Raw genomic sequence first — 27,703 nt, 5'->3', positions numbered from 1 at the left:
TCAGAGAACTTTGGCACTGCTGGCATGTGTGGGGTGCAGGATGGGTTTCTGATGGTAGCCGCTGTACAGATACACCTGGAGTAGTATAGTTATGTCTACTACTACCTGCAGCAGGCCACAGATGGTGAACTGGATAGGAGCTTGGTTCAGAACAAAGTACACAGTCTTGAACGTATCTCCACTCGTCCACATCAACACCATTTTGATGCTGGGGAAAAGAGAAAAAAAAAAAGAGAAACCGTATAAACATACACTGTAACTCAACCTTTTCTGGTAATATGGAATTACATTTCACCTTGCACATTGTTATATTCTAAGTGCATGGTAATGTACATGGAATCCAAAAAAGGAACCAGCATTCCTCAATGCATGAACAAAACAAACAATATGAACTTTCCATAAATACATATTAAAAAAGAATGTCTGCAATCCTAACAATTTCATTTGCACATAGGTATGCATCAAGAGTGTAATTCATTTCAAAGGCCAAAAATAGTTTTTTTTTATTTTGTTTACTAATCAAATATCAGTAGATAGGTCCTAATTATAAGCCGTTTCTTTTAAGCGATCCGACACAGGGGCCTCCTGTCAATCCAATGTGACCTACTTAAGAATGTATTACATATAGATTAAGATATTGTAACTCATTTCTAAGGAATTACATACTGCTGTAAGTTTCTATTCATTTATTTTCAAATGAATTTGTGTGAATTGGGGAAACTGAAGTTCTATTGTATAATAATATAACCAATATGGCCAGATAAATTCCATTTCCATGTATGTAGCTTACAGTTACGGTGTATTATTAAGTAAATAAGGGGGGGGGGGGATAATAAAAGCTAGACAACCCAATAAAGAGAATGTACATTAAAACACAAATAGTCAATGTATGGAAGGTGTCAGAAATCGCATCATATTTGCCATGCTTTATAATTTCTACTAATTAGCTGAAGGTAGAGCAGATGGAGAAAGACCAAGGCCACAGCCAGAAAACACTACTCTCAGCCAAGCTGACACAAATTTGAAGCACCCAAGACTACTCTAATACTGACTATTCTCAGTCACACCAACATACACTCACATTCCACTCTCAGTATTCTGAACCAAATGACCTGCACTCAAACACATATCTCATGCATCACATTAAGTCTCACACAACCGCTCTTTGCTACACACAAACATACCACACTCGACCATACACAGTACTCTCAATCAAATGAGACATACTGCACAGATCAGACATAACTCTTAGTCACATAGACATACATTAAAAACACACATACCACGCTCATTCAAACAAACTGTGTCAATAGCACACTCAAAACACATCTATTAGACATCATTTGACCAACTTGCTTGCACATGGCTTTACCTATTCAGAAGCAGCATCCACGCATTGAGAGCATGTCCATGGGATATTCCCTGAACACAGGCTTCTGAGATACCGATAGCAAAGGGATCTGACACAGCTGCTCACTCTCCTTTCGCTAATCTAAGTTGTAAATGTAGCCGAACCTGACATCGTACACGCAGAGCACTTAACATTACCCTGCAGGCAGGATTAAAAATAATTGCATGATTCTCACAATTAAGACTCCAATTTCAGACCCTGAAATCTAAGGTGAATTGAAGGTCTAAAAATAAGCCGGGGTCTGGTACACGACTACCCAAAGCACAGAGATGAAACTCAAAGATTGGACAAGGAGAGACTGGTAGTTCAGAAACAAATATACTAAAGTATAGCATTGTCACAAGATGTTAAAACTGCATCAATAACAATAAAAGGTGCAAAGTAGCTCAAAAGGATTTGTGCACAACTAAATAGGCGTTCACATAGGATGCATATTTTCATATAACGTGATGGCAGATAAGAACCATTTGGCCCTTTTAGTCTGCCATTTTTCCTAATGTAAATACATCAGCAAAAGATGTGAGAGCACTTGCCTGTTGGCCAGCATATGGGTGCTATCAGGTAAGGCTAGTTTCTAGTTCTGCTATTGTTAAACAGCAGCTAAGTTGTGGGTCCATTAAATAATGGTTTGATTTCTCCTTAACAGACTGGAGATAAAAATTAGCGTTCCACGGCTAATATAAAACCAATCACATCTGCGATTACTTTAAAATACACAACCATTCTGTGCCTCTTGTCCTATATCAGGAACACGTTGATTGCTTGGGCAATACATTTCTTTGACAGCAGGAAAATTCTGGCATTGTTTAGAAAATCTTCTTGTGATTGCTATTTTTTTTTTTTTTGTCTAGTAGGGCAATTTGTTCATGCTGACAAGAGAAACTATGTTCAATGTCCTGCTGGTGCCCTTTAATACAGCACAATTTTATGTCTTACAACATCAATCATAAAAGATATTTAAAAAGTACTTTACAAGATCCATAAAGGAGATATAGTATAGCAATACAGCTAAGGGTAAGAAGGACAGCATGGAGAAGATTGACCAGATGCCACCTGTGAGCATTCAGCTCAGGGATAACTAAGATGTTGTAGCAGATTCCAAAGTATGAAAGAGATGAATCATATAGTAAAAAGTTTCAAAGAAAGGGTGACAGTTTAGAAATGCAACTTTATAGAGTATAGTGGCATAATTAGCCCTTTTCCTCATTTACAAGCAATATGACTCAAAATCAATAATCCGGACAAGAAAATGGAAAAGAGGAAACAAGAGAAGACCAACAATATTTTTACACACACACCACCAATGTTTCTGAAAAAGGCAATAATCTATCCTCCAACATGGCCTTTTCAGAGTTCTGAAGTGTTAAATATTATGATTTAGATTTACTGAACTCATCTCAACATATATTATGAAAGAGCAATACTGGGGAGCTTCTCCTGTAAGAAGCACCCTTGTATAATGCATGCTTACATATATAAAAACTGTGTATTATGATTTAGTATGTAATAATTCTGTTTCTTTATTTTATTCAATGTAATAAAGCCTTCTGTTTGTTATTCTGGTTGTGATATAGAGCGGTAGCAAATGAAAACAGAAGTAGAATGTCAGTTCTTTTTATTTATAACGTCTCTGAATGTTATCCAGCATGCAGGGAAAGGGACACATACTTTGCTATATATATATATATTATATATATATATATATATATATATATATATATATATATATATATATATAAAACACTTTCAAACCATTGGTGTGCAATGGACTCTGTGAGTAAATATATATATATATATATATATACATACACACACATACACATACATATACATATACATACACACACACACACACCGTATAGGCCTTCTGGGAATACGTTTTGGGCGCAGAATATGGACATCCAAAGTTTTCTAAGTAAAGTTTTAAATATGATGTAGTGCTGTCACAGTTCTCTCTCCAAACTCACACAGAGGTCTGCAAAGTACCGTATTTGCTCGATTATAAGACGACCCTGATTATAAGACGACCCCCCAAAATCAAAATATTAATTTAGGAAAAAAACAAAAAGCCTGAATATAAGACTACCCTATAGGAAAAAAGTTTTACTAGTGAATATTAATTCATGTAAACTAATTTTCATATTTAATAAAAGCTATGATTGAGAACAATATATTTTTTATTTCCTTTTATTTGCCAACCTGCCCCCCCAGTTATGCACATCTGCCCCCAGAAATGCCTTATACCCCCCTATTTGCCACTCTGCCCCATGATATGCCTTTTAACTCCCTATATGCCCCTCTGCCCCATGATATGCCTTATACCCCTATATGCCACTCTGGCATATAGGGGGTTAAAAGGCATATCATAGGGCTGAGTGGCATATAGGGGGTTAAAATGCATTTCTGGAGATATATATATATATACTGCTAACAGCAATCACACTCCTATCAAGCCAAGGCAGCCAGTACATGCTGGAACCTGGGGATGATAGAAGTGTGATTACAGCCTCCCTATGCCATGCTACCACCCCCACCCCCCTTACACATCCATGCTATCACACACACACTCATTCACAAACATTTAAATACTCATTCATTCCATTAATCACACATACACACACACGCTCAAACCCCCCCACCCCCACCCCCTTACCTGAACCGCAGATCTCCCACTCGCAGACTTCTGCAGGAGCCCGGCTGTGCGAGCAACTTCTCTGGCCCCGCCCCCAAAGGAAGGAGGGGGGAGGCAGAGTTATGTGAGGACGCTGCTAGCTTCCTGTTCTCCTGCTGCTAATAGCAGAGAGGTGCTCGCGATCAAAGCCCCGTAAGCAGCACGGCCCCAGCAGAATGAGGTCTGATTAGAAGACGACCTCGATTATAAGACAAGGGGTATTTTTCAGAGCATTTGCTCTGGAAAAAACCTCGTCTTATAATCGAGCAAATACGGTAATAATTTTAATCGGTAAACTACAAGTTTAAATTATACAAAATAAAAGCAAATAGAATATTTTGAAAATAGTCCAGCGTTTTCTTACAGCTTTCCATCGCTGAGACTATAAGGCCATTACAAAACCAAAGAAAAGTTATATGTTGGTTTGTAAAATTAGATTTCACACAACTAGAAAACTTTTTTGCTATAGTTTCTTTTAAGTCACAAGAAGCAATAATTTAAGAGAAGATCTTGAACTGCATGAATATATTGATATATTTTATTTACTCAGCTTTCAGAGTCTCTTTGGGAATCGTTACCCACATTATTTACAAGGTGGTTCTCTTTTTCTTTTATCTGTGTATCACTACTGATCAGGCAACATATTTTATCCGACTTCCTGAGCACACTGTCAAAAATCTGATGCCAAGTGGTGTGCTCCTCTCATTTCATCAAAACAGCTCATTGCCATCAGATTAAATATTCTTCCACATGCTCGATATCAGAACACAAACATAACTTCTTTGCAATCTATACGGCTTTTCAGATATCGCCTATTCTTGTTTTTCTTTGTTGGAAACCAGCTGGGCGTCATTGATTTTCATCTTGAAGCCTCTACCAAACTTCAACCAAAAAAACCTGAAAAAGTAAATTTTAGAGGTCACCCTTATGTAACGTTTCCTTTCCACGTATGCTAGGGTAACCAGAAGGCTCTTTCAACCGGGCATACTTACAGAAAATGCATCATGCAGGGAACCAAAGATTTAAATACTTTATCGCATACATGCTGTAGAAGTTTCTATGGGATCATTTGATTAGCCTGTTAAAGCAAATACTGTCCGGCCCCACCGGGGACTGAACAGTCTTAATGCACAGTCCCAAGACTGATCTTGCCCATGCACATGGACTCCCATGTGACCCGGCACCCATGCCCATTGCAGAAGTTACATAACAAGCTCAAATGTGTTTGGGAATCAACTTTACCCCTCCAGGAGGAGCTCACTGTGATCCCTCACTAGTAAGTATTAACTTAATGGGTTGTATTTGCTTCAAAGCGCCATGGGTTTCTTTTCAAACACAATTGGTAGTTTCTCCAGCGTGTAGGGCTAAGCCAGCCCGTTATAAGGCATAACTTTAAAAGATATGGAGAATCTTACCAATTTACCTATACATTATGCAGGCTAGCCAAGCTCATCTTGCAGGAGAAGCTCACTGGGGCTGGTCCTTCATAATGTATAGTGAAATAAGGAGCTGAAACACAACTCGCCTGCAAAATTTCCTGTCAACTCTCCCTTTAGAGAATAAAGAATGAAGTGTAAAGTAAGAGCGTTGAAACTACAACCGCCCGGCAAACTCTCCATTTACTGATTAAACCCCAACTTGTGAAGACTTCTCCATATCTAAACTTCCCTAACCAGAATTTTATCAGATTTATCATCTGGCCATATGGCTACGCAGACAAGTATATTTGAGGTAGAGAACAGGGGTCATGGTGTTCACGACGTGGTTTGCTGCAACACCTATCCACCAGTCTGATTTAACCCAAAGATCCCCCACTGACCCAAAGGACCCACGCTGAATTATGTACATTGGAGTACCTTATTCTGTAGAGAATAAATATAACTGCAGAATTTGTGATTTCCTTTCCTTCAGAAACAGGGTGAAGACAGAGATTTTATATCTTGTTTTATATACCTTTTTTTTTTTTTTTTACTTCTGCAATTAACTTAAGATTCTGCAATTCAATTCCATGGAGAGGAATTATATTGCGCTTCCCTTTGTCCATAAATCATTTCCGTGATCAACGTTGCCATTTGTCTTTGTAGTATTTGTAATTTGTAAATATCTCTGCACGGAGAACAAAAGCGTAATTCATATCCCGATGGCTATATTAGGACACTTAGAGGGAAAGGATTATATAAAAATCTTTTCTCTTGTTCTTTTTTGCAAAACCAGTATTAGCCCTGGCACAGAGCACTCTGTATTGGCTTGGTCACTTTTCTGTTTGATTTTAAAAAAAGAAGTCAAATAATAGCTACACCACTTATAAAATAGGCACATAGCATAGGCACAGAGTATTTACATTAATACTTTATTACACTAAATTAAAGTATAGGCACAGAGTATTTACATTAATACTTTATTACACTAAATTAAAGTATAGGCACAGAGTATTTACATTAATACTTTATTACACTAAATTAAAAGTATAGGCACAGAGTATTTAATAAAAAAAAAAAAAACCTAAAAAAAAACCCAACACGTTATGCTTCTACAAACTAAATAAACCCATGTTATTGCATTAATAGATTTTTTCTCCGCTTTACATTCTCTCTCCTATGCTGATTGATTCAGCCAAGCTTTGTAAGCAAAAAAGAAGATAACCGTAAAACAGGAAATTAATTAAATAACGCAGGCCCTGCCACCGACCTCAAGAATTAAGGAATTAAGTCAAGTAACATAGAATGTATCAAATATATGTCTGTCAATGTCCTTTATTCTGAGATCATATTAACATACGGAATTACATTACTAATATTAACACATGGAATATGAATGGCACTGAATAAAATGCAATGCTTATGTGTAAAGAGCGATAGTAAAAGTGGCTTTATAACCATAGCAACCAATGGAATGACCCAACGAACAATAATACTTTATTATTTGCGATAAGACAAATCTTTGCACTAGAATTGGTTTTTTTTGCCTGGAATGATGAAATTATCTATTCACACTTCTTAATGAAGTCTGACTCAAAATATTTCTCGGCAAAGTTTTTTTTTTGTTCCAATATCCTACTTCCAAAGTTTGTGTCAGTGCACTTTTCATCTCAACAAAAACTTCTTTGTCTACTGTGCATATTTTAGAAATACGTCAAGTTTATTTCTGTTTAAGAGGACAATTCCATTATCCAAGTGGCTATTGTGGATTCTCTGGCTTCCCTTGAGCAGAATTTTCCAAGCCAATTTACAAAACATGCTGTTTGGAAGGATTTGTTACCCTACTTTAGACACGGAAAATGTATTGTGAAACATTCTCGGCATGATAAAAATGCACTGAATGGAGCACAGGGTTCATTTGAAATGTAGGATTTCTTTATTTCTAGACATAATGGTTCTTAAGTCCTTTAGTCACCATATTACATTGCAGTGGTTGGAACCAGATAGCCAAAAGAAGGAAAAACACAAGAGGATTTTGTGCTGAAAGATCTAATCACATGTTAATATAGATATTTGAAGCTCAATAATCAAGTTTCTTCTTTGAAAACGTATATGATTTATCTGTTCTAGTGTTTTTTTTGTTTTGATAAATCCTTTACATTGATTCTATGGAAAACTGTATAAATGAAGGTTAAGCATGGCTAATCCCTTTAAAGAATATGCCGGCATTTAGGTTAAAGCATGTAGATTATCTAGAGTTGTCTAAATATATATGACCACTAAGGACATTCTGCTATTCTTGTAAGCACACAAATAAAAAAGTACCGTATGTGACAGTTACTATAACCGGCATCCAGAAAAATAAGTGACAATTGTATATGCAGAATGTTCAGTGTGTTTAACCCCTTCGTGACAAAGGCTGATTCTATTTTTTGTACCCTTCGTGACAATGGCTGTTTTATCGTTTCTGCGGTGTTTGTGTTTAGCTGTAATTTTCTCTTAACCCATTTACTAAACCCACACAAGTTATATATAGTTTTTTTCAGGACAAGAAGGGCTTTCTTCAGACACCATAATTTTTTATATATGATGTAATTTTCTATAATAAAAATAATAAAATATGACGAAAAATTGAAAAAAAAAAAAAATTTCTCACTTTTATTTGAAAAATCTTTTATTCATCATAAAAAACTACTGAAAAAACCTGCTAAATAGATTCTACTATTTGTCCCGAGTTTAGAAATACCCAATGTTTTTATGTTTTTTTGCTTTCTTCTACACGTTATGGGGCAATAAGTACAAGTAGCGTTTTGCTATTTCAAAACCATTTTTCTCTGAATCTGGTAATTCTGTCTCCATGTGGTATTTGGGGCATCTTTGAAGCCAGCAAATTAAATTTACCCCACCAAACCATATATTTTTGAAAACTAGACACCCCAGGGTATTTTAGATGCTGATAGTTTAACCCTTTCCATGCACTAATCCTACCACCAACCCTTGTCAAAGTTTGTGATAGTAATTGTTTTTGCTGTTTTTTAAACATACTTTGTACTTCAGGTGTAAAATTACAGCTCCTGGTATATGTCACTGTCACACAACACGATATGTGTTCAGCAACATCTCCTGAGTACATTGATACCCCACATGCATGGGTTTGTCAGATTGTTTGGGGGCAAAAGGGCCAAATTTGGAACATGCCTCCTCAGCCGTATACCGCTGCATGGCAACAATTGCAGCAAAAATAGTAGGGAAGGAAAGGGTTAATGGCTCTAATAAAAAAAAATTAAAAAACCCTAAAAAAAAGTACAAAAAAAAATAAAAAGTAAAAAAAAATGTAAAAAAAAAGAACCCCAAAAACAATTGCCACTATGCAAGATCACTGTTTATGCAGTGATCAATGGCAATGAAGGGGTTAATATTAAATGGGTGGCTCTTATAAGAGCCTTTGGATCAATAATAATATATATTATTGAGAATACCTAAAAACACACTGATCTGTCTCTCTCCCTCACTAGAAGCAAGTGAAGGAGGGAGGCAGATCCAATACTGATCAAAGGCAATGTTTAGAAAACATTGCCTTTGATTTATCAGATCATGATCACTCTTATGAGTGATCTGACCACTAGGGGTGTTATTCACTGGATGTCCATGACATCCAGCAACACCCCCCCCCCGATGATGACAGCAGGCTCCGCCCCCGGCTTGATGGGCGCCGCCATCTTGAAACACCGCATGTGTTTCGAAGACGCCGGCACCGGGAAGGTAAGTTGAGCATTTAGGAAGCGATCGCGAGTCGCTTCCTTTGCTAAACAGGTGTTGCAAAGATGCCTCGATACTGAGGCATCTTAGCAACACCAGCTAAGCAAAGGAAGCGACTCGCGATCGCTTCCTAAACCCGTTTTTCGGCGGCGGGCGCCGCCATGTTTGAAAGACGTGCAGTCTTTCAAACATGTTTTTTTATTTGCTCCTAGGAGCGATCGGGGGGGGCCGGGAATGTTTTTTTTGGTGTTGCTCAATGCCTCGATGTCGAGGCATTAGAGCAACACCGTTTGAGTGAAAAAAATCGATCACGGATCGATTTTTTCACCCGTTTAAAGACGTGCCGGTCCTGGCACGTCAATTGTCATAATCGTCACGATTTTCGGTGACGTGCCCGGACCGGCAATTGTCATCAAGGGGATAAATACACTCACATACATATGCACATCAATATATATGATTTTATAGAAATATGAAAAAGCACCTACTCTCATATACTGCCTTCAAAAACCATTCCTCGGGTTCAGAGGTGGGGCAGCACCTCGCACTCATCTTCTCTTACCCAATTCTCCAACCATTCCCATTTCAACACAGGAGATATGTAGGCAGATACCAATGTTTCTCCTGTCAGTGGAAGAAGGCCTTTTGGAACGTCTGCCTTTTCTCCTATTAATAGTAATTGTAGATGGAAATGTCGTTCTGCTTTACCATTACATTAAATTCTATCCACAAAGCACCAGTAGATTCCAATAGGAAGTTCTGGTATAGATGGAAAAAAGCGGCTCTGCTTTTTAAATCATGCAATCTATTAGGAGATTGGGGGGGGGGGGTGAGACAGAAAGTGAAGCATTGCTTGGGTAAGGATGATTTGATTTACTGAATGTCATGTGGAGGTTCAGTGAACTCTTGAAGGTGAACATACAGCAGGTGGTATGTATGAGGAGGACAGACCGTATGCTTCTCCGAACAGGTGAACAGCAATGGGTAAATTCCTGGAGACAGGAGTGGGAAGAAGTGATTGTGGTTGAGAAGAGACAAGTCTTGGGTTGTTTGAAGAGGATGGGTGAAAGAAAAGTATTTGGAGACCAGAGCAGAGATAGAGGGAAGATATATTCTGGTGGATACAGTGCCAGTGGACACAGTATGGGAAGTAGGGGAAAACGATTGAGTAAGAAAAGTATAAGAATATACTAGAGAGGTGGGACAGAGGAAGGCCAGTCACCATGGAGTTGCAATAATTCAGATGGGATATTACAAATGAACGAATTGGTGTTTTAGTATTCTTTTGTGTGAGGAACAGGCACATTTGAGAGATATTTTGCAGCAGGACCTCTCAGGATCTAAACAGTAGCGCTATATGATGGGCATATTTTTGGTGTTTAAAATATGCGCCGTATTTAACAAAGAAATTGTACCGCTATAGTATTCCCTCAAACGTCTACAAAACGAGATAGTGTTCTAAGCATTGACACTTACCAGCTAGCCTTCATGTTTTAGAGAACTATGCAATTTGAATTCAGAGTAAAAAGTCTAAACCTAATTTTATAGTGTAGATTTCAGGATTTTTCAGTGTAGAAAATCTTATTTAACCGTTAAGAACGAATCCATAACGCAACATGAATGTGCGTGAATGCGCATATCACTATATTAACCTTGTAGTCCCACTTTATGCTTTATTGGATTACATAATTTATAATCCGTTCAATAACGTGGGAGAAAATATACTGCATTGTGTACAATAATTGTATCCGAAATAAAACCATTAATTAATCCTAAAATGGAGGAGTTATTCAGTTTTATACCTTCTAGCTCTGAAGTGTCATTGTGATATTTATGCGTTAGGATGAAAAAGTTAAGCTACAATCAGGCACGTATAGCAGTTAAGCCCCGATGGGAAAAGAGTAATATATGGAATAAATATAGGTGAGCTTGGCACATTGATAGTGTTTAAAGAGTCATTGCAAGGGAATATATCCAATATCATCATCAGGACCGGAATAGAAGAGGAAAGAAAGTCCTTTCAATGCTTTAACAAAGTGAAACAGCAATTAGCCTAGACTTTAATATGGCGTGATCGCTCTGATAAATCCTATAAAACTGTCCTCAGGTTAGGTAGGCGGCAAACCTTATAACATAATTAAAAAAAAACATTATTTTAAACTAATGGCACCAAAAGTTACCTTAATGCTGCAATTGTTCCCTGTTAGGAAGATGAGTGTAAAAAAAAAGGCAAAAGGAATCTGTTAAATAATGCATTGTGAAGGATGTTGTTGAATACTACAGAATGCTTCTTAAAGAAGAATGACACCTTAACTGTTTTCTCAGTGGGAAACCATATTTCGATATAATCAGCATGATTTGTTTGCGCTCTATAAAAAACAAAAGTAATAGGTGGTCTTCACCAGGGTAATTTTTCTTTGTTTTTGAAAAATATTACTTTTTATGTATTTATATAACTGATCACATACACACGCAGAACAAAGGGGGAGCAAGTCCAGATACAGGCTTCCGTCTTGGAAGTTCCGTCTTGATCACCCTCAATCTCTGCAAGATCAATGTTATACAGTATATATTGTTTCAATGTTATTGTAAAAGAATATGCTGTCACTCTATAAATAAAATACAATAATTATCACAATTCCAGGAGCAGTATCACAGGATTAAGTGTAGACTGTAGTTTGCTCCTCATCCCACCTAGTTTAGTAAGCAAACTCTGTGGGCTGAACGTTAATTGTACAGTCAAGAGTGGCGATATATACACATACACACACACACACACACTGCTCTTGACCATAATACAATAGGAAAATGTATAGGAAATGTTTGTCACAGTATAAAAACTAGAAGCTTAGATGTAATGTAAGGACATTTTCTTGCACTGATAGGATGATAGATAAGTGGAAAACCCTTCCACTTCTGCTGCTATGTTTTTTGGGGGGATTATTTCATGCCACAATACAGACTAATTGAAAATTCAGGACTCAATATTTAAAGGGGAAGTACTTCTATAAATTTCTACTTGTCACTTTCACTGGAATTTACAGTTTTTGGTTTGTGCGACACTAGACCCTGGTTGCTATTGTATACAATTGTTTTTAGTGCACAGAATGGTGATCCCCTTTAAGCCTCACTGCCAATCCTTTCTTCCATCCAAATGCTTTTCCTCAACAGCCAATCCTTCTACCGCTGGGATAATAAGTCAGTTTTAGGCACTTAGATTTTTACATTAAATATGATTTAAGGACCAAAAACGGAATAGACAAAAGGGGCAGAACATTTCATTATGCTACAATCTCCAACAGACCAGCATTGCTGGTTAATCAATATTAACACAGCGAATGATTTGACAGCTACCATAAGTCATAACCTGCAAGTCACAAACCATTATTTACAGGAAGGATAATGCATAAGTAGCCATGGCTGCTCTGAAAAAAAGCAAAAGGATATATATAGATATATATATATATATATATATATATATATATATATATATATATATATATATATATCTCACACACACGGAATTAAAGTTGGTGAAAAAGCAATCCCTAATATTAGCAGTATAGTGGTCCTTTGTGCATACTGTAGAGATGTGGAGGGTAACAATTACAATAAAAGCTTTTTTTGAGAGAGCATTTCATATGTACATAGAAACACTAAACCTATTTACTAGCACTATTTGCTGGCGTAGTCACAATATATCACAAGTAGCCATCTTGAGTTAAATACATTACTGCATAGGTGGTTTGAATGCTGTCATTCCAAGTGAATTTTAAACTTTAACTTGTTTTGTCTTGTGTTTTAACAAAAAAAACAAAAAAACCTTAAAATATGCCACTTTATATGCCAGAAACACGATTTGAATATGATTTACAAAAAAACTGGCTATAAAAAGCGACAGCCAGTAAGTAAAGGTTATTAACAAAATTATCTAATTATAAGTTGTTTAAATTGTCAGAAGATGAGCATCAGGCACTGACTTTGTACAGTATGTATTTTCATGACAGCATGTATTTTCGTGACAGCATCTTTTCTCTTAAAGGCATGGGTGAACTTGTTCAAGGTGAGGCAGAAAAAAAAGCTGTTTGAATAAAAATATGCTAATCACTATTAATTACAATTGTCCTTCACTACTCTGCCTACCAGCTAATTAATGTTTTCAGAGAAGACACAGGTGACTTTAAAGAGTGAAGGTCACACTAAGGATTAACTTTCCCCGCAGAGCGCATCTCTTTTGTGTTTGTCCTACCTCCTATTCAAATCAGAGTTGTAATTAAAACAAAAATAAGATAAGAAGCTCTGTGGACTTTTAAATAAGCATTAGTTCACATTCGCTTCACTTTGAACATGACTTTGCAAGTCCTCGCAGTTATTTCAGAGATATGATACCAGAGTCAATCCTTTAAACCGTTTGTTATAGGGTAAATGCACGTCTGTTCTAGTGTGTGACCCTCTTTAGACACATCTTTTACTGAAGTGTGGCCATAGTTCAGAAGACAACAAAAAAAAAAGTATTTTATCCATTAAAACAATTACTTCAAACTATTCTGAAAGACTCTCCTACATCCTCCACTCAAGCAGAATTAACTCTTTGCAGAGAAGAGTAACATATTCTAATTATTACGAGCTTGGTGGCAACTGTTGATTTGATCTCCCGTGTATTCTAACTTTAAGCAATGACCAAAAACCCACCTATTCAGAAGCAGATAAACTACGTAAAACTTCAAAACCTGCATCCTGAAAAAAAAAAATCTTTTCTACCCACCTTCAAGATCTCAATGCCCCTCTCCTTCCAACTCATTTGCCTTCAACCTTCTAATAGAGTCTAACCTCACAAGTAACTTAACTGTTCTAGAAAACACAGGAACTCAGGTGCATAGTAATAGCAGCAGTAAAAGGTTAGATATTTGGCTGTAGCAGAAAGCAGTTTGTTCGCCGTAGGGTTGGAGAGTGGTCCAAGAATGAGTGTTCGAAGGCAACAGTGCAGCATAGTAGAGGTTCCTTGCAAGTTTGGGGCTGCATTTCTGCAAACGGAGTTGGGGACTCAGAATAAATGGTTCCCCCAATGCTGAGAAATACAGGCAAATACTTATCCATCATGTAATACCATCAGTGAGACATTAAGAACCATCTTCAGCGTAAATAATAAGAACAAGGAGTCCTGGAAGTTATGGTATGGCCCCACAGAACCCTGATCTCAACATCATCAAGTATGTCAGTGAGTATATGAAGAGAGAGAAGCAACTGAGGCAGCCTAAATCCGCAGAACTGTAGTTAGTTCTCCGAGATCTTTGGAACAGCCTACCTGCCGAGTTCCTTAAAAAACTGTGTGCAAGTGTACCTAGAAGAATTGATGCTGTTTTGAAGGCAAAAGGGTGGTCACATCAAATATTAATTTAATTCATATTTTTCTTTACTTGCTACTTGGTTTTCTTTAAGTGCAAACTACTTGTCACTGCGCGTTTGTCACATTATAATGTCTCACCCCTGAATGTAATTAGCGACTAAACAATTGTTTCTTCATGCTATGTTGCTGACTGTATTTGATTGGTTTAGGTAGTCTTTATAAGAACAAGGTGAGGAGAAGGGAGATAAATAAATGATGCTTTTGGACACATTTTGTGGAACGTGTTGGCACTTAATAAATGGAGGAGGGAGAAAAAGAAGGTTCACCCAGAAAAAAAAGCAGTATTACAAAGAGTGTTATGACTATTGGAGTGTTATGGTTTTTTTCCATCAACATCTGACATTAGCTTTTTTGTTGTTGTAATTAATGTTGGATGTTGTTTTGTCCTAAATGTGTGCGAAAGGAAAACCTATTACTGGAAAAGTCAACAGATGACATCATTTGACATAAAATGATTTATTCCTGTACAGTGTCTCTTGTTATCACTCAGTCTTATTTCACACGGACAGAACAATGTGTTTGAGCATTACAAATGGGAAACAGCTAGGGCACAAATCATAAAACAGGCTAACTAAAAAGTAGGAACAAACTTCAGAGTTAGTAATAAAGGTCTGCTAGCTATAACCGATAAGGCACCCTAGCAATGTGAACACACAAGTCTTTAATTATAGCCTGTACATGTACAAGTACATGAGTTGGGCTTAACTATCTAATTCGATTTTTTTTATATATAATTTAGAGATTTATATAGCACAACTAGATTCTGCAGAGCTGTACAATAGTTTAACGAAAAAGTGAAAAAATATAAAATGTTAACTCAAAAACACTCACCTCATTCCCTCTGTGGAGTTGTTCTGGTAATTCCTGTAAAGCTGAGGAACTCCAAGCATGGCCTCTGTGAACACGGCTAGGAATCCCAGGGTCTCTACATAGAGTCCAGAGTCCAGGGAGAGATAAGTGATGTACCCAATGACACCAGTGAAAGCCAGCACACATTGGACATAGTCTGCGAATCTGCTCCAGTGCCAAAAGAAGTTCACATCAAAATCTGCAATGAAAACACCTATACATTCAGAAGGCAGTACACATTAATCACGGGTTCATATAATTCACTAATAGCATGATATGGTATCTTTATTAATGTTGAGCATTAGCTTAGTCCACTGAATAGTATGATACATCCAATCACAACTAGCGAGCACCATCATCCACAATAGAACAATGAAGCTCGTAAATGGTAAATTAATCAAAGCATTCCGCTCAAAAGTTCCAGAAAGTTTCAAGCATTCATCAAACTTAAAGGTCCTGTTCAACTCACTTTCTCCAGTTTCGCACTTTTACATCTAAAGGCTGAAGTGGAAACTTATGTACTGCTAAATACCCAAACCTTTCCAGAAATAATGAAACAATAGTTAAATTAACTATACATTATACAGGGTCAGCCAAGCTCTTCTTGGAGAAGGTGGTCACCTTCATAATGTTTAGTGAAGGTATGGCGTGGGAACCAAAAACTCTCCTACCAACTCTCCTTTTAGTCAATTATACCCCAATGTGCTATAAGCTATGCAGGTTCTACCCAACAAGACACTAGTCATTTACTGCAGGACCTACGTCATCTTTAGTACATCTGAGTCTACCCCTTACAGACCCTGCGGCCAGATGACTGAACCAAAGCCAGCCTGCACTTTAGCAATGGAAGGCTTGGTTTATACAACCACTTTTAATCCCTACGTTTTATTACTTCATTTAATATCAATGCCTATGTTGACAACATTGAGAGACCTTGGAGCCAGTCGTTCCGTAATGTTGTCTCTGTTATAATATAGGGCTGTAAATAGACACAGTCCTCAGTACTACTGGCATCTGAAATACTCATATTAATGGCAAACTCTGCACTGCCTGTCCTTAAGAGACATTTAGACCACACATGAAGGTGAAAAACACTTAAAAAAAATTACAGCTGAAGAGCTGCCAGATGCACTGCGTCATAACCACAAGCTGATATATAAACCAGATATAACCACAAGAAATATATACTGGATATCTGTATTATATGCAACTTTAAGGAATACGTTAATTGCAACATCAAATCAGTTGTACGGTACAAACACTTGCAATCGGCTTGTAAACAAATTACAAATATGCTTGTGTTTGTACTGTACAACTAGTCCGATACCAGGTATTATTTTGTAACATTTGAAGTTCCCTTCTTGATTAGAAGATACAAACATTCTCCCCAGGGTGACATGGTCGCTGGGTTTTAAAAATATTTATTACCAGAAAGATTGGAATGTTTTTTCTTTTCAATTTGTTTTTTTAATTCAACAGTATAACTGTAGAAGTCTAATTTTCTTCATAAAAGGGTAGGATAAATAAATCTACACCATATCCCCAACATTTCAGGACACTCGTGTTGGGGTGTGTGGCTACAGACCATGCAGGACCAAAGGGTTGCCACCTGGCCACCAAAGTCAGAGATCCACCTGGGGCACTCAGCTCCCATGCATCTCCAGGACGCCAAGTGGGAGATACAATGATGGCGATTCAGTTCTGCAATAGCAAAATTCTCATTTTATTTTACAGCTCCCTGGGTCAGTCAGGATTTCCTTAACTGGCCTATGGTCCCCACTGCCTGTCAAGGAGAGACAGTAGGGCAGCAACGGGTTAGCGGAACAGTGCCCAACAAGTCATGGCTGTCTACAAAAACTAAGACACTTAGGAGGTAAGCAAGCTTAGCACACAAAGACAAATAATTATATATCATCTATATATCTGCAATCAAATGGGTCAGCACTATGCATTACATTTTAATTCTAAACTTGATTTATGCAGGATGGCTTGAACAGAATGTCCCCATATATCACTAATTTATTTGTATAGACAATTAATAATTGTGATCACAAGACACAGAAGTCATCCTCCATTAAATAAAATGAAAAGAGGGTAACGAAGTATGCATTAAAAATCTTCACCTGGTTTTCCTCGAGAAAACTCATTGGGAAAAAGGCGAATGATCCACTATTGAAAAGTCACGGATCCATCCTCATACACAAACTTTTAGAGCAAAGCATTCGTGAAAACCACCAGTGGACCCGGAAAGGCCTGGCATTTTGGAAATATACCATCTACTGCTTGCGCTACATGCTGGTCAATCTATATGCCCCAATCAACCAAACACCAATTTCCTCGTGAACATGTTTGACATAAGTAATAACCCGTCTGCTCGTCACCTAATTATAGGTGGTGAGCTGAATAATGCACTGGACTCTAGATGCACAACAGTCGTGGGCCAGCTATGTAGATGACACCTTGAACACGCCGAAGAGGTCCTCCTTTTCTGGGAGATCTCAAAAGCAGTAATGATTAGACACATTTTTTAGTTTGCAGCCAAACTAAATAAAACTTGGTGGAACAAATGTAGTGACCTAAATAGAAGCTGATGCCTTCTGTACTCATACTTCCTCAGGACTGAGGGGGGCAGGAATACATACCTCCATTGTAAAGATCTCCTGGAATCACTCCTAATGGAGAAAGCCCAGACTAGACTATATGATAATAGGAATGAGTTCCAACTGGGGAGGCCCCTAGCTAGACTAACTAAACCTAACACACCCCTTCACGGGATCACACTTATATTCACAGATAGAGGATGGAGGCTGACAGCCACAGAAAACATTGAGCAAGCATTCCATGCTTATCCCCAATCCTTGTACAAATCACATCTTGACAATTTAGAAATAGAAATCTCCATGTTGCTAAACTCATAAATGTCCAACAAGACCACCTAAATGTCCTAATATCCCAGGAGGAGGTTCACAGGCTAATACCTCCACTGGACAACAACAGGGCAATGCCATATAGGTATATATAGGGTTTTTGTTTCAATAACCCTAAAGACACACCCTGTGCACAGACAGTTTGATGAATTCTTCAAAGCACTGTACTACATAATGAGAATTCTGAGAAATTATTGTTTGTGTTTACTAATATAAATGTTTGCAAGTTAAAAAAAAAAAAAAAAAGATTTTAACCTTTTAAAACACACTATTCTTATGGGCATTCATCTAAACCATCTCATCTTTTTCCACATCAACTATGTAAAAATGTTGCCAAGAATTCAAATGACTGCAGAAAATGAACACGCAATCTTGAAGTTGTTTTCAAGGACAATTGGAAAATATTTCTCAAAACAGGATACAGAAGACGCAAGGGCAGATTTGTTACAAATAAATATTTATGATTAGTTGATTTTTTCCCAATTAAAGGGGACAGTTTACTAACCCTGAGAGCCGCACTAAAGAAGAATGCATTTTAATGTACTTGAGAGAGAGAGAGAAAAAAATAAAATAGGTATTTACCTTAAGGAGACACTGCCACTACAAAGCTGCAGCTCCTCTTCACCTCAATGGTCCAACAATTCTCACCACTAATTGGCAGCCAATTAGTGGCAGGAAAGCGCTCCCACTGAAATCAATGGGAGCTCTTTTTGTGCATGCATACTGGGGTCTCAACAGGCTGTAATCTGCAGTGTTTGTTGAGTCAGCACTGGAGCTGACTGGAGGTAAATACATCACATGCAAGAAGATGTGTTCAGTCTAAGACATTTGTAAGGCATTTGCAACGGGGACATTACGGTAACATGAAGGGACCGCTCAGCTCAATCTTTGCAGGCAAATTAAGATTTTCGGTTAAGTGCTGACAAAATAACTTTTATATGATTGGGATATAAGTCAACTGTTTGGTAGAGCATTTAGATATTGAGACTTATTCACTAAAGTGGGAATTAGCAGAGAGTTTTCAAACGTTGCGCTTTTAGGCCATTGAATATATTATGTACAGAGGACCATCCCAGGAAGGTTCCTCCTGAAAGACAGACTGATAAGTGGAAATGACAGGTCTCCTGCTCTCTTCTCTATTGCCAACTTGCCACTTTAGTGAATAAATCTCATTGTAACACAAACGTACAAAAAGGGAGACTAGGTACTCAGGCTTTTCTCTATGCGTAAGTAGATACAAACGCTGATGGTCCATTATAAAAGGTGTTCAGAGGAAGGGAGTACTACACACTCCAATATATGATCATATAATGGAGCATGTGCTACTTGCTTTTACCGATTCTGTGTGACAAAGATGATCAGAAGTCACTATCAAATAGGGTAGCCACACTGCCCTCTAGTGCTCCAAGAGGCATGCTGCATGAGGTTTAGGCAGTCTCACTTCATTATATATTGTAAGTCCCTCTCGGTCATATAGTTGCATAAGCTAATACCCTTAGGTGTGCGATGATCAATTAAGCAAGGCACTAGCCAACTGGGAGCTTTCCTATAACAAGAACACCTTATTATTATCAATCTTTAGAGACAATCAATATACCTAAATGGGTTTTAACAGCCAATTCCAACATCAGTCTTTACCCAAAATTAAAATACACAATATTACCTAGTCCTGTTAATACTTCAACGCATATTGGAAGAATAAGAAAAAGACAGATGAACAAATTTGTGTTGGAGTTAGGAGCCAGTTTGATGTTATTGACTCTACCACAGAGGCATTTATACAACGGAGCATGGTTTGGAAATTCCTAAAACTCCTACCATGCGTTTGGACCTGTTCAACAACATATCCCAAGGATAATATCTCCCACACTGACTTGGTGAATGTAACGCAAAGACATCCAGTGCCTCCTAACTATAACCTTATCATCTAAAACCCCAAACCATAAAGATAGCCAGAATCGCCAATAATTATAGTCAGGCTAATAATATTTTGGTTTTGCTACCTAAAACACGATAAACTACGCCAACAAAAACGGCATTATAAATATAACAACAACAACAGGTTTTCCTGGTTATTACAATTTAAATCATAAAAACAATTGCTTGGCACCACTGAGCTTTAACTTGAGCCTGAAAGGAATAATCAAGAAGTGTTTGTATGAAGGCATACAAAGCAAAGTCCTCCTCACTGCAGCTACACATGCTATCAACAAAGTGTATTTACCTCTCTGAGTAAACAGGTGTTCGGTCATAAAATGTGGCCAGCTCTTTGTTGGAGTGGAAAGATACAGAACTAGCAATTTAATGTGATGGTTTAACTATTTAAAGTAACATGTCAAAATTAAAAAGGAGCCCTATAGAATATTTAAGTACATTACATGAAGCTATAGCTCCACCTTGTGGAAACAGAAGAGTAATGCACAATTACAGAACAGCACATTAGAAAGTGTTTTCATGGTTAGCATTTTGCATTGAGGGAGACTGATGCACTTGTTACTATCCAAAACACTACTGCTGTTAACAACTTTTAACACAGCCATACAGTTCCTTTCATCGTTAGCATGATATTTTCATGAGATTAGCTTTAACCATAAAGTAAGGATCATGTTAAGAACGAAAGCGCTTGCTTATAAATCTCTCTCTGTTTAAGGATTTGTCTGATGCCGGACAATATGTACCAACTACAACTCCTGTGACACTCAACCAACCCCTTAACTCTGTGCCGAGAGGGACATCAAACATTAACTTCATAGCAGAGGTGAGACACAGTGAGTAAGGTCTGGACAGATAGTCCTATGATCCAAAGGAGATAGCATACAAATATATACAAAATATCCAATCATAGGGTACCTGTGTAAAACACAACTTGCAAATGTCATCACAAGAAGCAACGCAAAGCCTGTAGTTTATTAATGAAAGTCTTACTTTTTCTGGGCATATGCATGCACTAATGATACCGGAACTACACATCTACAAACACAGCCATTAATATACTTGTGGTCATTAAATTAAAGGGTAAAAACTTTAAATTAATAATATCACAAACAACTAAAACATACTGTATAAGTAGAGTGAAAGATACATTTAAAAAAGAAATCACACGAAGCAGAAAAACACATTCCCATGCAAAGTACGAGCAGCCCGTACATACCCAGAAAGCATCTCTTGGGATGAGTTTTGAGATCTTCATCCTTACTATCTGAACAACATTGAACAACAAAAGGGAAAAAAGGGAGAAGAGAAAACAGAGAGTGTTGATATGATGTTGTAAAAGACCTACAATTACATACAATTTTCAAAATGTTATTTGTGTTTTTAATAAAAGCTCCCAAACCCAGGAGAACAGCTAAATTAGTGAGGACTGCTGTGACATCTATGGCATTCTAAAAGATATTTGTTTAAGAGGAGTTGCTACAGGACAGGGCTTTATGGACAATTAAACGTTACTTAAATAACTGAGTAATACATTTACCATCTGGAAAAAACTCTAAAAGAGACATCATTTAAAAATATTGTGCAAAAGTATTGGGTCACTTTTTATTTAATTTATTTTTTGAAATAAAAGCAAATTTTGTCCATTAAAATAACATGAAATGGTCCAGAAATACAGTATTGATTTTGTTAATGTCGGGAATGACTATTGTAGCTGGAAATGGCAAATTTTTTATGGAATATATTCATAGGCGTACAGAGGCCCTTTATCAGCAACCATCACTCCTGTGTTCCAATGGCATGTTGTGTTCACTAATCACAGTTTAAGCTTAAAAGGCTAATTTGCAATTATGTTACAGCTAGAAAATCCGTTGTTTTCTAAGAAAACAGCTACGTGACCCCAAACCTTTGAACAGTAGTGTATAACAGAACAATTAAGTTATGTGCTGAATACACCTAAAGTGCTTTTAATTAATAAATGGCACATTTATATTCAGAGATTCACAAAGATGCTCCAAGTAAAAAAATAAATAAATAATAAAATACATGAAAATATATCATATATATTCCATAACAAAAACAATGCAATAGATGCCGCATTGTTTTATGGATTTTTTATTTTTTTATTTTTATTTACAAGCCATAACTTTTTTTTCCTTCTTGAGTGTCGAGGTCCTGAGTTTGGAGCCAATGCACTTTAGCTTTCTGATATGTTTTGAGTTATTGGCTGGTTGAGACACCATAGGATAGCAGCTATTGTGATTAAAAGGTGCAGTGCATGCATCCACATTAAATATTAAATGATGAAAATCTGGTTGGGATTGTGTAGAAAAGCTTGATACGTGTTTGCTTCACTACCAGGAAAAGCAAAGATTAAAGGAATGAAACACAAGATGTAAAAGAGCAGAGAGATAATAACATTAAGTCTTCAGCAATATACCCCCAACCCCTTGACCAAATTGACTTGGCACATCCATGCCATAGCTACCAGAAGCCATAATTCAGTCAGCACAATGCAGGGAATGTTTCAAAATTATGAGCAACATGGACCAAAATCTACACACCAGCTCTCCAAAAACTTGCATAGAAGCTGGCATATTAACCCCTTAAGGACAATGGGTGGTCCCTAATCCCATTGAAAACAATGCATTTTGAGTACATGTACGGGCTTTGTCATTAAGGGGTTAAGGCAGTCGTGATCTGGTGAGGCAAAATGTCAAATAGTTACGGTGTGTTTTTGAAGGAGAAGTTAGCCAGACTTCACTTTTTGAGATATGAACCAACACATTGCTATATAACGAGACCACCTAATGTCACTGCGAAACTATGTATTCTACTGTCACTTTTAAAAAGTGTTTGTTATCAGTTTGGGGGTAGTTAAAGAATACTTTAGCTTCCTGGTTAACAGACAACTTGAAACAGACACCCCTGGTCTAACACCAGAAAGTGCTGATTAATACACAACACTTTTAACTATATTTACAAAAATAAATAAAACAAGAAAAATCTCTTAACCTCATAACGACCCAGGCTATTTCACATCCACAGGACCAGATCAATATTGGTGGGGGGGGGGGGTTTGTCATCTTTGAACACATTCTTTTTTCACACTGATAAGTAGGGATTTAGTGTGAAATGATTATAAATCCTAACATAAAACTTGTTTGTTTTTTTTATTTGGTATTTCTATGGGGTGGGGTACAATTTTTATTTTAATATAGACACCAGGGATTAAACTATAGGGTACTCGGGATGATGCCTTGGTGACATCACTGGGGTGCCTTTAAATATGTGTCTTCATAAAAAATGAAGATATTTTTTAATGATGGAACATGGGGGTTGAGTTCTCTGCTACTTTGCCCAATGCTGCCCATGGCGCCACCTTTAATGATGCAGGAAGGGAATGACTGAACTTCTGTTCAGGAAATTCAAACACTTTCTGTTTTTCAGCAAGCCTGAGAGCGTTCTGTGCTGCAACTCCAAATGTAACCTAAAACATACCACATACGTCCTTGGTCGTTAGGTTTCCTAAAACTATTGCTTACAATCAAACTAATCGTCTGGAAGCTGAGAAGGTGACAACTCTGGAATTTTCATTAACCTTACATTCTGAGGTCTTCCACCTCACCTTTATAAAAGGTTGCCAGACCTCAGTTTGCACCAAAAGAAAGGAACGATTTAAGAAAGGAAGAGAAATGAATCAGAAACTCTTAATACCTTTCATAGGGAGGAATAGTTATGCAAGCCATCAGAACAGAAAAATAAAATAGCTCCCCCCACGGTATAAGCGGTATTACAGATCTGCTTTAAGACTCCTGTGCTCATATTCCTTCCCTGGTACCGCCGTGCCTTAAAATCTGACAACTGTTCAATAGAATGAAAAGTGATTGCAATTACAACATGAACTGGTAACCATTACTCACAAGAGCATGTGTCATGCTAAGGTTGGGGCGATAAAAAAAAATAAATCATATTGTGTGGTTCTCAGGGAGCTACTTTGCTCTTCAATAATTTAAACTATTCCGTGACTGTATAGTAGAAGACATCAAGGTCAGTTCCTTGAGGATTTATATGCCTTACATCCGGTGTTATTGGTCTTTAATGATAAAAACAAAAACAAAGAAACAACAAATAACTGAATTCTTTCCCCTGGAAGTTAGAAAAGAGTGTAACAAAAAAATAAATTCAGTATAGCTGAAGCTATTTCTTTCATTTTTCACAGGGTTTAATCATTATTTTTTACTTTTTTTTTTTTTTTTTTTATAATTCTTTCTGGGCAAGACTTTGCTTCTGTAAGTGCCCACCTTTTCTGTCACACGACTACACGTTACCACCAAGTATGCCCTGATAAGATTAATGGAGCAAAATGTCATTAAATAATTATTTCTTGGCTAGTGTTGTCTATTTGTCAGATCCCAGATGTCGTTTCTAATTCTCTATTTGGTTATAAAAGGGTTATAATCCAGCAACACTATTATACTACCATTAAAATATCCCACAAACAGTGCACTTAAGTGATTTCATAGGCTCCATAGAATAGCCTATTTTCAAAATCTGACTAAAAACATAGATGCCTTTGTCAGCTACTATATCGGCACATTGCTCACCAGTTCTTATCAACCACTAATCAATATATACCATTAGTACATTGTATTTTATGGAGATCTTGATACATTCTGCAGCCAAACAATATGCAAAAAGCACAAATGAGAAAAAGAATGCAATGGATGGTCCATCTTTTATCTTGTGTTATCTCGGTCTGTAGGTGCTGTGCTAACTGCAGGGCTGGGGAGATAAGCTTCTCAGCCAAGTATTTTTCTAAGCCCACCCTGACTAAGAACAAATATGTAGACAAAACAACAAAACAAAGTCTGCGATTCCCAACCTAATAAACAAATATATAAACATAATATAAATGAGAGGTTTTGGTTATATGAATTGGCCAAAGCATAATTAAGCTCACCCGCCACGTCAAGGCACACTCTCAATAGGGTGAGATCCTACTCTCACCTCCTACATAGTGGGCACACAAAGCAGTTTATACTGCTACCAAAACCAGATTAATGTGTTGGGGGAGGTGCAATTAAAGCTCCTCCCAATTAACCCCTGGACAGGCTCAAATAATACAAATGTGGCCTACCGAACAGGTGCGAGCAGACAGTTTTTGTTTTTTGTATACATTGTACAGCCAATACACTATTTGCAGCATGCTCACACCTGTTCAGTAGGCCTTATTTTACACATTTGTATTATTTGAGCCTGGAACTATCTTAGCGCACCGACATTATTATTTCCCCTGTAAGAACAAATATGTGGCAGCATGAAAATATCAGGCGTCAGACAAGTAGATCTCATCTGAATATACTATTCCTTTATGTTCAATGACGCCGAACAAAACGGAATTTGCTGCACCAATAAACCTACAACTATGTGCTGAGAAATACTACTCAACACTAAAAGTCAGTGAACTCCTGCTGAACTGGATGGGGTGTAAAGAGATTGTGTGTTTTTATCCCCCTGTTATAAAAGCACACAAGGTTACCCGGCAAGTCTCACTAGCCACACTGTCGATAGAAAGGGATATTTTCCGATCCATAATGCAGACAGCATGTATTATTCATTATTTCCTTCTGCTTTCAAAGCTCTCTGCTTTCTTTCTGCAAAACACAGAACATTTCTACACCCCTGCACTGCATCAATTACTAGGCGCTGAGGTAAGAACTCACTCACTACCCATGTTCCAGTCAAGCAGAGCATTTGTGAGGTCAGGCACTTATGTTGGATGAGAAGGCCTGGCTCACAATCGCTGTTCCAATTCATCCCAAAGGCGTTCGATGGGGTCGAGGTCAGGGCTCTGTACGGGCCACTCAAATACTTCCATACAAAACTTATCCAACCCATGTCTTTATGGACCTTGCTTTGTGCAGTGGGGCACAGTCTACTGAAATAGAAAAGGGGGCCTTCCCCAAACTGTAAAGTTGGAAGCATAGCATTGTCCAAATGTCTTGGTATGTCCTCTTTAGCAATAATTTTGTCCATATAGTGTAGCTTTGATCTAAAAGAGTTACCAGTTAGGGAGTATTTAAATCACTGGCTTCCGATACTCTCAGAAGTACAAAACAACCTAATAAAGATTTTATACAAGGCCATTTCTTATCACCTGCAAAAATGCGTGACACGTCATTCAAAATGTGAACAGTAAAATAGTAAAATCTTCATAGTTGATTAGAGTTTCACATACCTGTAAAGGAGCGACGTTTGGTATTCAAATCATTAGCCACACGCACCTCTGTGCATAGTTTCAACATAAGCAGCATTGTAACAATCATAATTATGCTTTGCCATAGGAGGGGTGATTCAAAATGGCGCCCAAACCTGGCAGGAAAATAGACATAAACAAAAAATTATAATCTAAAAAAAAAAAAAAAAAAAAACAGGTCTTAATGACTGCTTCAAGGCCCATAAGAGGAAGTTTGTATCACAGTTGGAAAATTAAATGCCCCAAATATCACTATGCATTATCATGGGTAAAACCTGTAGGCTTTTCCTGCAAGTTGGGCCTGTGTAATACATAGGTAATGTGGGGGAACGTCTCGCTGATTGAACTATGTGTTATACAGGGCCAGCTAAACTACTCTACTCTGCTGGGATTTGCCCTTGATAAAGCATAGTGATATCAGGGAGTAACAATGTTCACATCTGCTGCAAAATCCATATTTATTGAATAGTCACCTTTTTTATAGGCCAATAAATGCCCCAGGAAAAAAACAAGGGGCTCAAAAGGCAAAAAAAAATTAAGAGGTAAAAAAAAATAAGAGTTTTATTTCATACATGCTTCCTCTATGTCACTTACCAAAACAGTATTCGTAATATATTGGCTACCAACAGCATAAGGCAAACGTAAGTGGAGAACCCCTCTGCATTCTGTGTTCTTCTAATGTCTCTGTACTGGGGGATATATGGCACAATGCCTCCAAAGATCATGGCAGCAGATGCCCCCCAGGACACCAGCCGGTGTAAAGAGGCCACAAACCATTGTAAACCTTCGGCCTCCATCACAGCTGGAAGGTCACTGTCCTTTATGGACAACGGAACCCAGCTCTCCAGGGCTCTCTACAATATACATTCAGTGAGCATTATTTCAGAGGTTGCAAGCACAGCCAACGAGATACCGGGATATGAGATTCCATGGTAAAATCTGTAAGTAAAACAAATCAAGAAATCAGATTAGAGTCATGAACTTTACATCTAGAGGAGCACATGACGACTGAAATGGAAAGCAACTTTACAGAATAACTATTGTGTGGACAGACCACTGTACATAGAATT

The 27,703-nt window shown here is 37.5% G+C and overlaps 1 protein-coding gene across 3 annotated transcripts; it reads right to left on the bottom strand.

The window, feature by feature from the left end:
- On the bottom strand, positions 1-27,451 carry LOC149289596 (solute carrier family 66 member 2-like). 3 transcript variants are annotated; one of them, XM_089490463.1, is made up of 5 exons: positions 27,228-27,451; positions 26,616-26,749; positions 21,594-21,641; positions 15,498-15,729; positions 1-208 (listed from the first exon to the last, which is right to left on the bottom strand). In XM_089490463.1, exons 1-5 carry the CDS (start codon positions 27,428-27,430, stop codon positions 1-3), a joined length of 825 nt encoding a protein of 274 aa, XP_089346589.1. In that variant the 5' UTR covers positions 27,431-27,451. The 3 variants fall into 3 exon arrangements, with proteins under 3 accessions (XP_089346589.1, XP_089346590.1, XP_089346588.1); XM_089490464.1 differs by having other exon boundaries at positions 15,498-15,714; XM_089490462.1 differs by lacking the exon at positions 21,594-21,641 and having other exon boundaries at positions 15,498-15,714; positions 27,228-27,430.
- Between the last annotated feature and the right edge of the window lie 252 nt (positions 27,452-27,703).

Source organism: Sceloporus occidentalis, unplaced genomic scaffold (genome assembly GCF_023333645.1).
Source record: "Sceloporus occidentalis isolate IW3139 unplaced genomic scaffold, rSceOcc1.0.p SCAF_44, whole genome shotgun sequence".
Classification (NCBI taxonomy): domain Eukaryota; kingdom Metazoa; phylum Chordata; class Lepidosauria; order Squamata; family Phrynosomatidae; genus Sceloporus; species Sceloporus occidentalis.
Note: the sequence above shows the minus strand (reverse complement) of the source record. Positions and strands in the feature narration are given on the sequence as shown.

Bases quoted from the DNA above. Each gene is read 5' to 3' on its own strand.
- LOC149289596 (XM_089490463.1), bottom strand. From the start codon at position 27,430: ATGGAGGCCGAAGGTTTACAATGGTTTGTGGCCTCTTTACACCGGCTG. The intron at 15,730-21,593 runs GTATGTACGGGC...CTGAATGTATAG, and splicing joins TCCCAAGAGATGCTTTCTGG to GTGTTTTCATTGCAGATTTT. The intron at 209-15,497 runs GTGAGTGTTTTT...TCTTTTCCCCAG, and splicing joins AACTCCACAGAGGGAATGAG to CATCAAAATGGTGTTGATGT.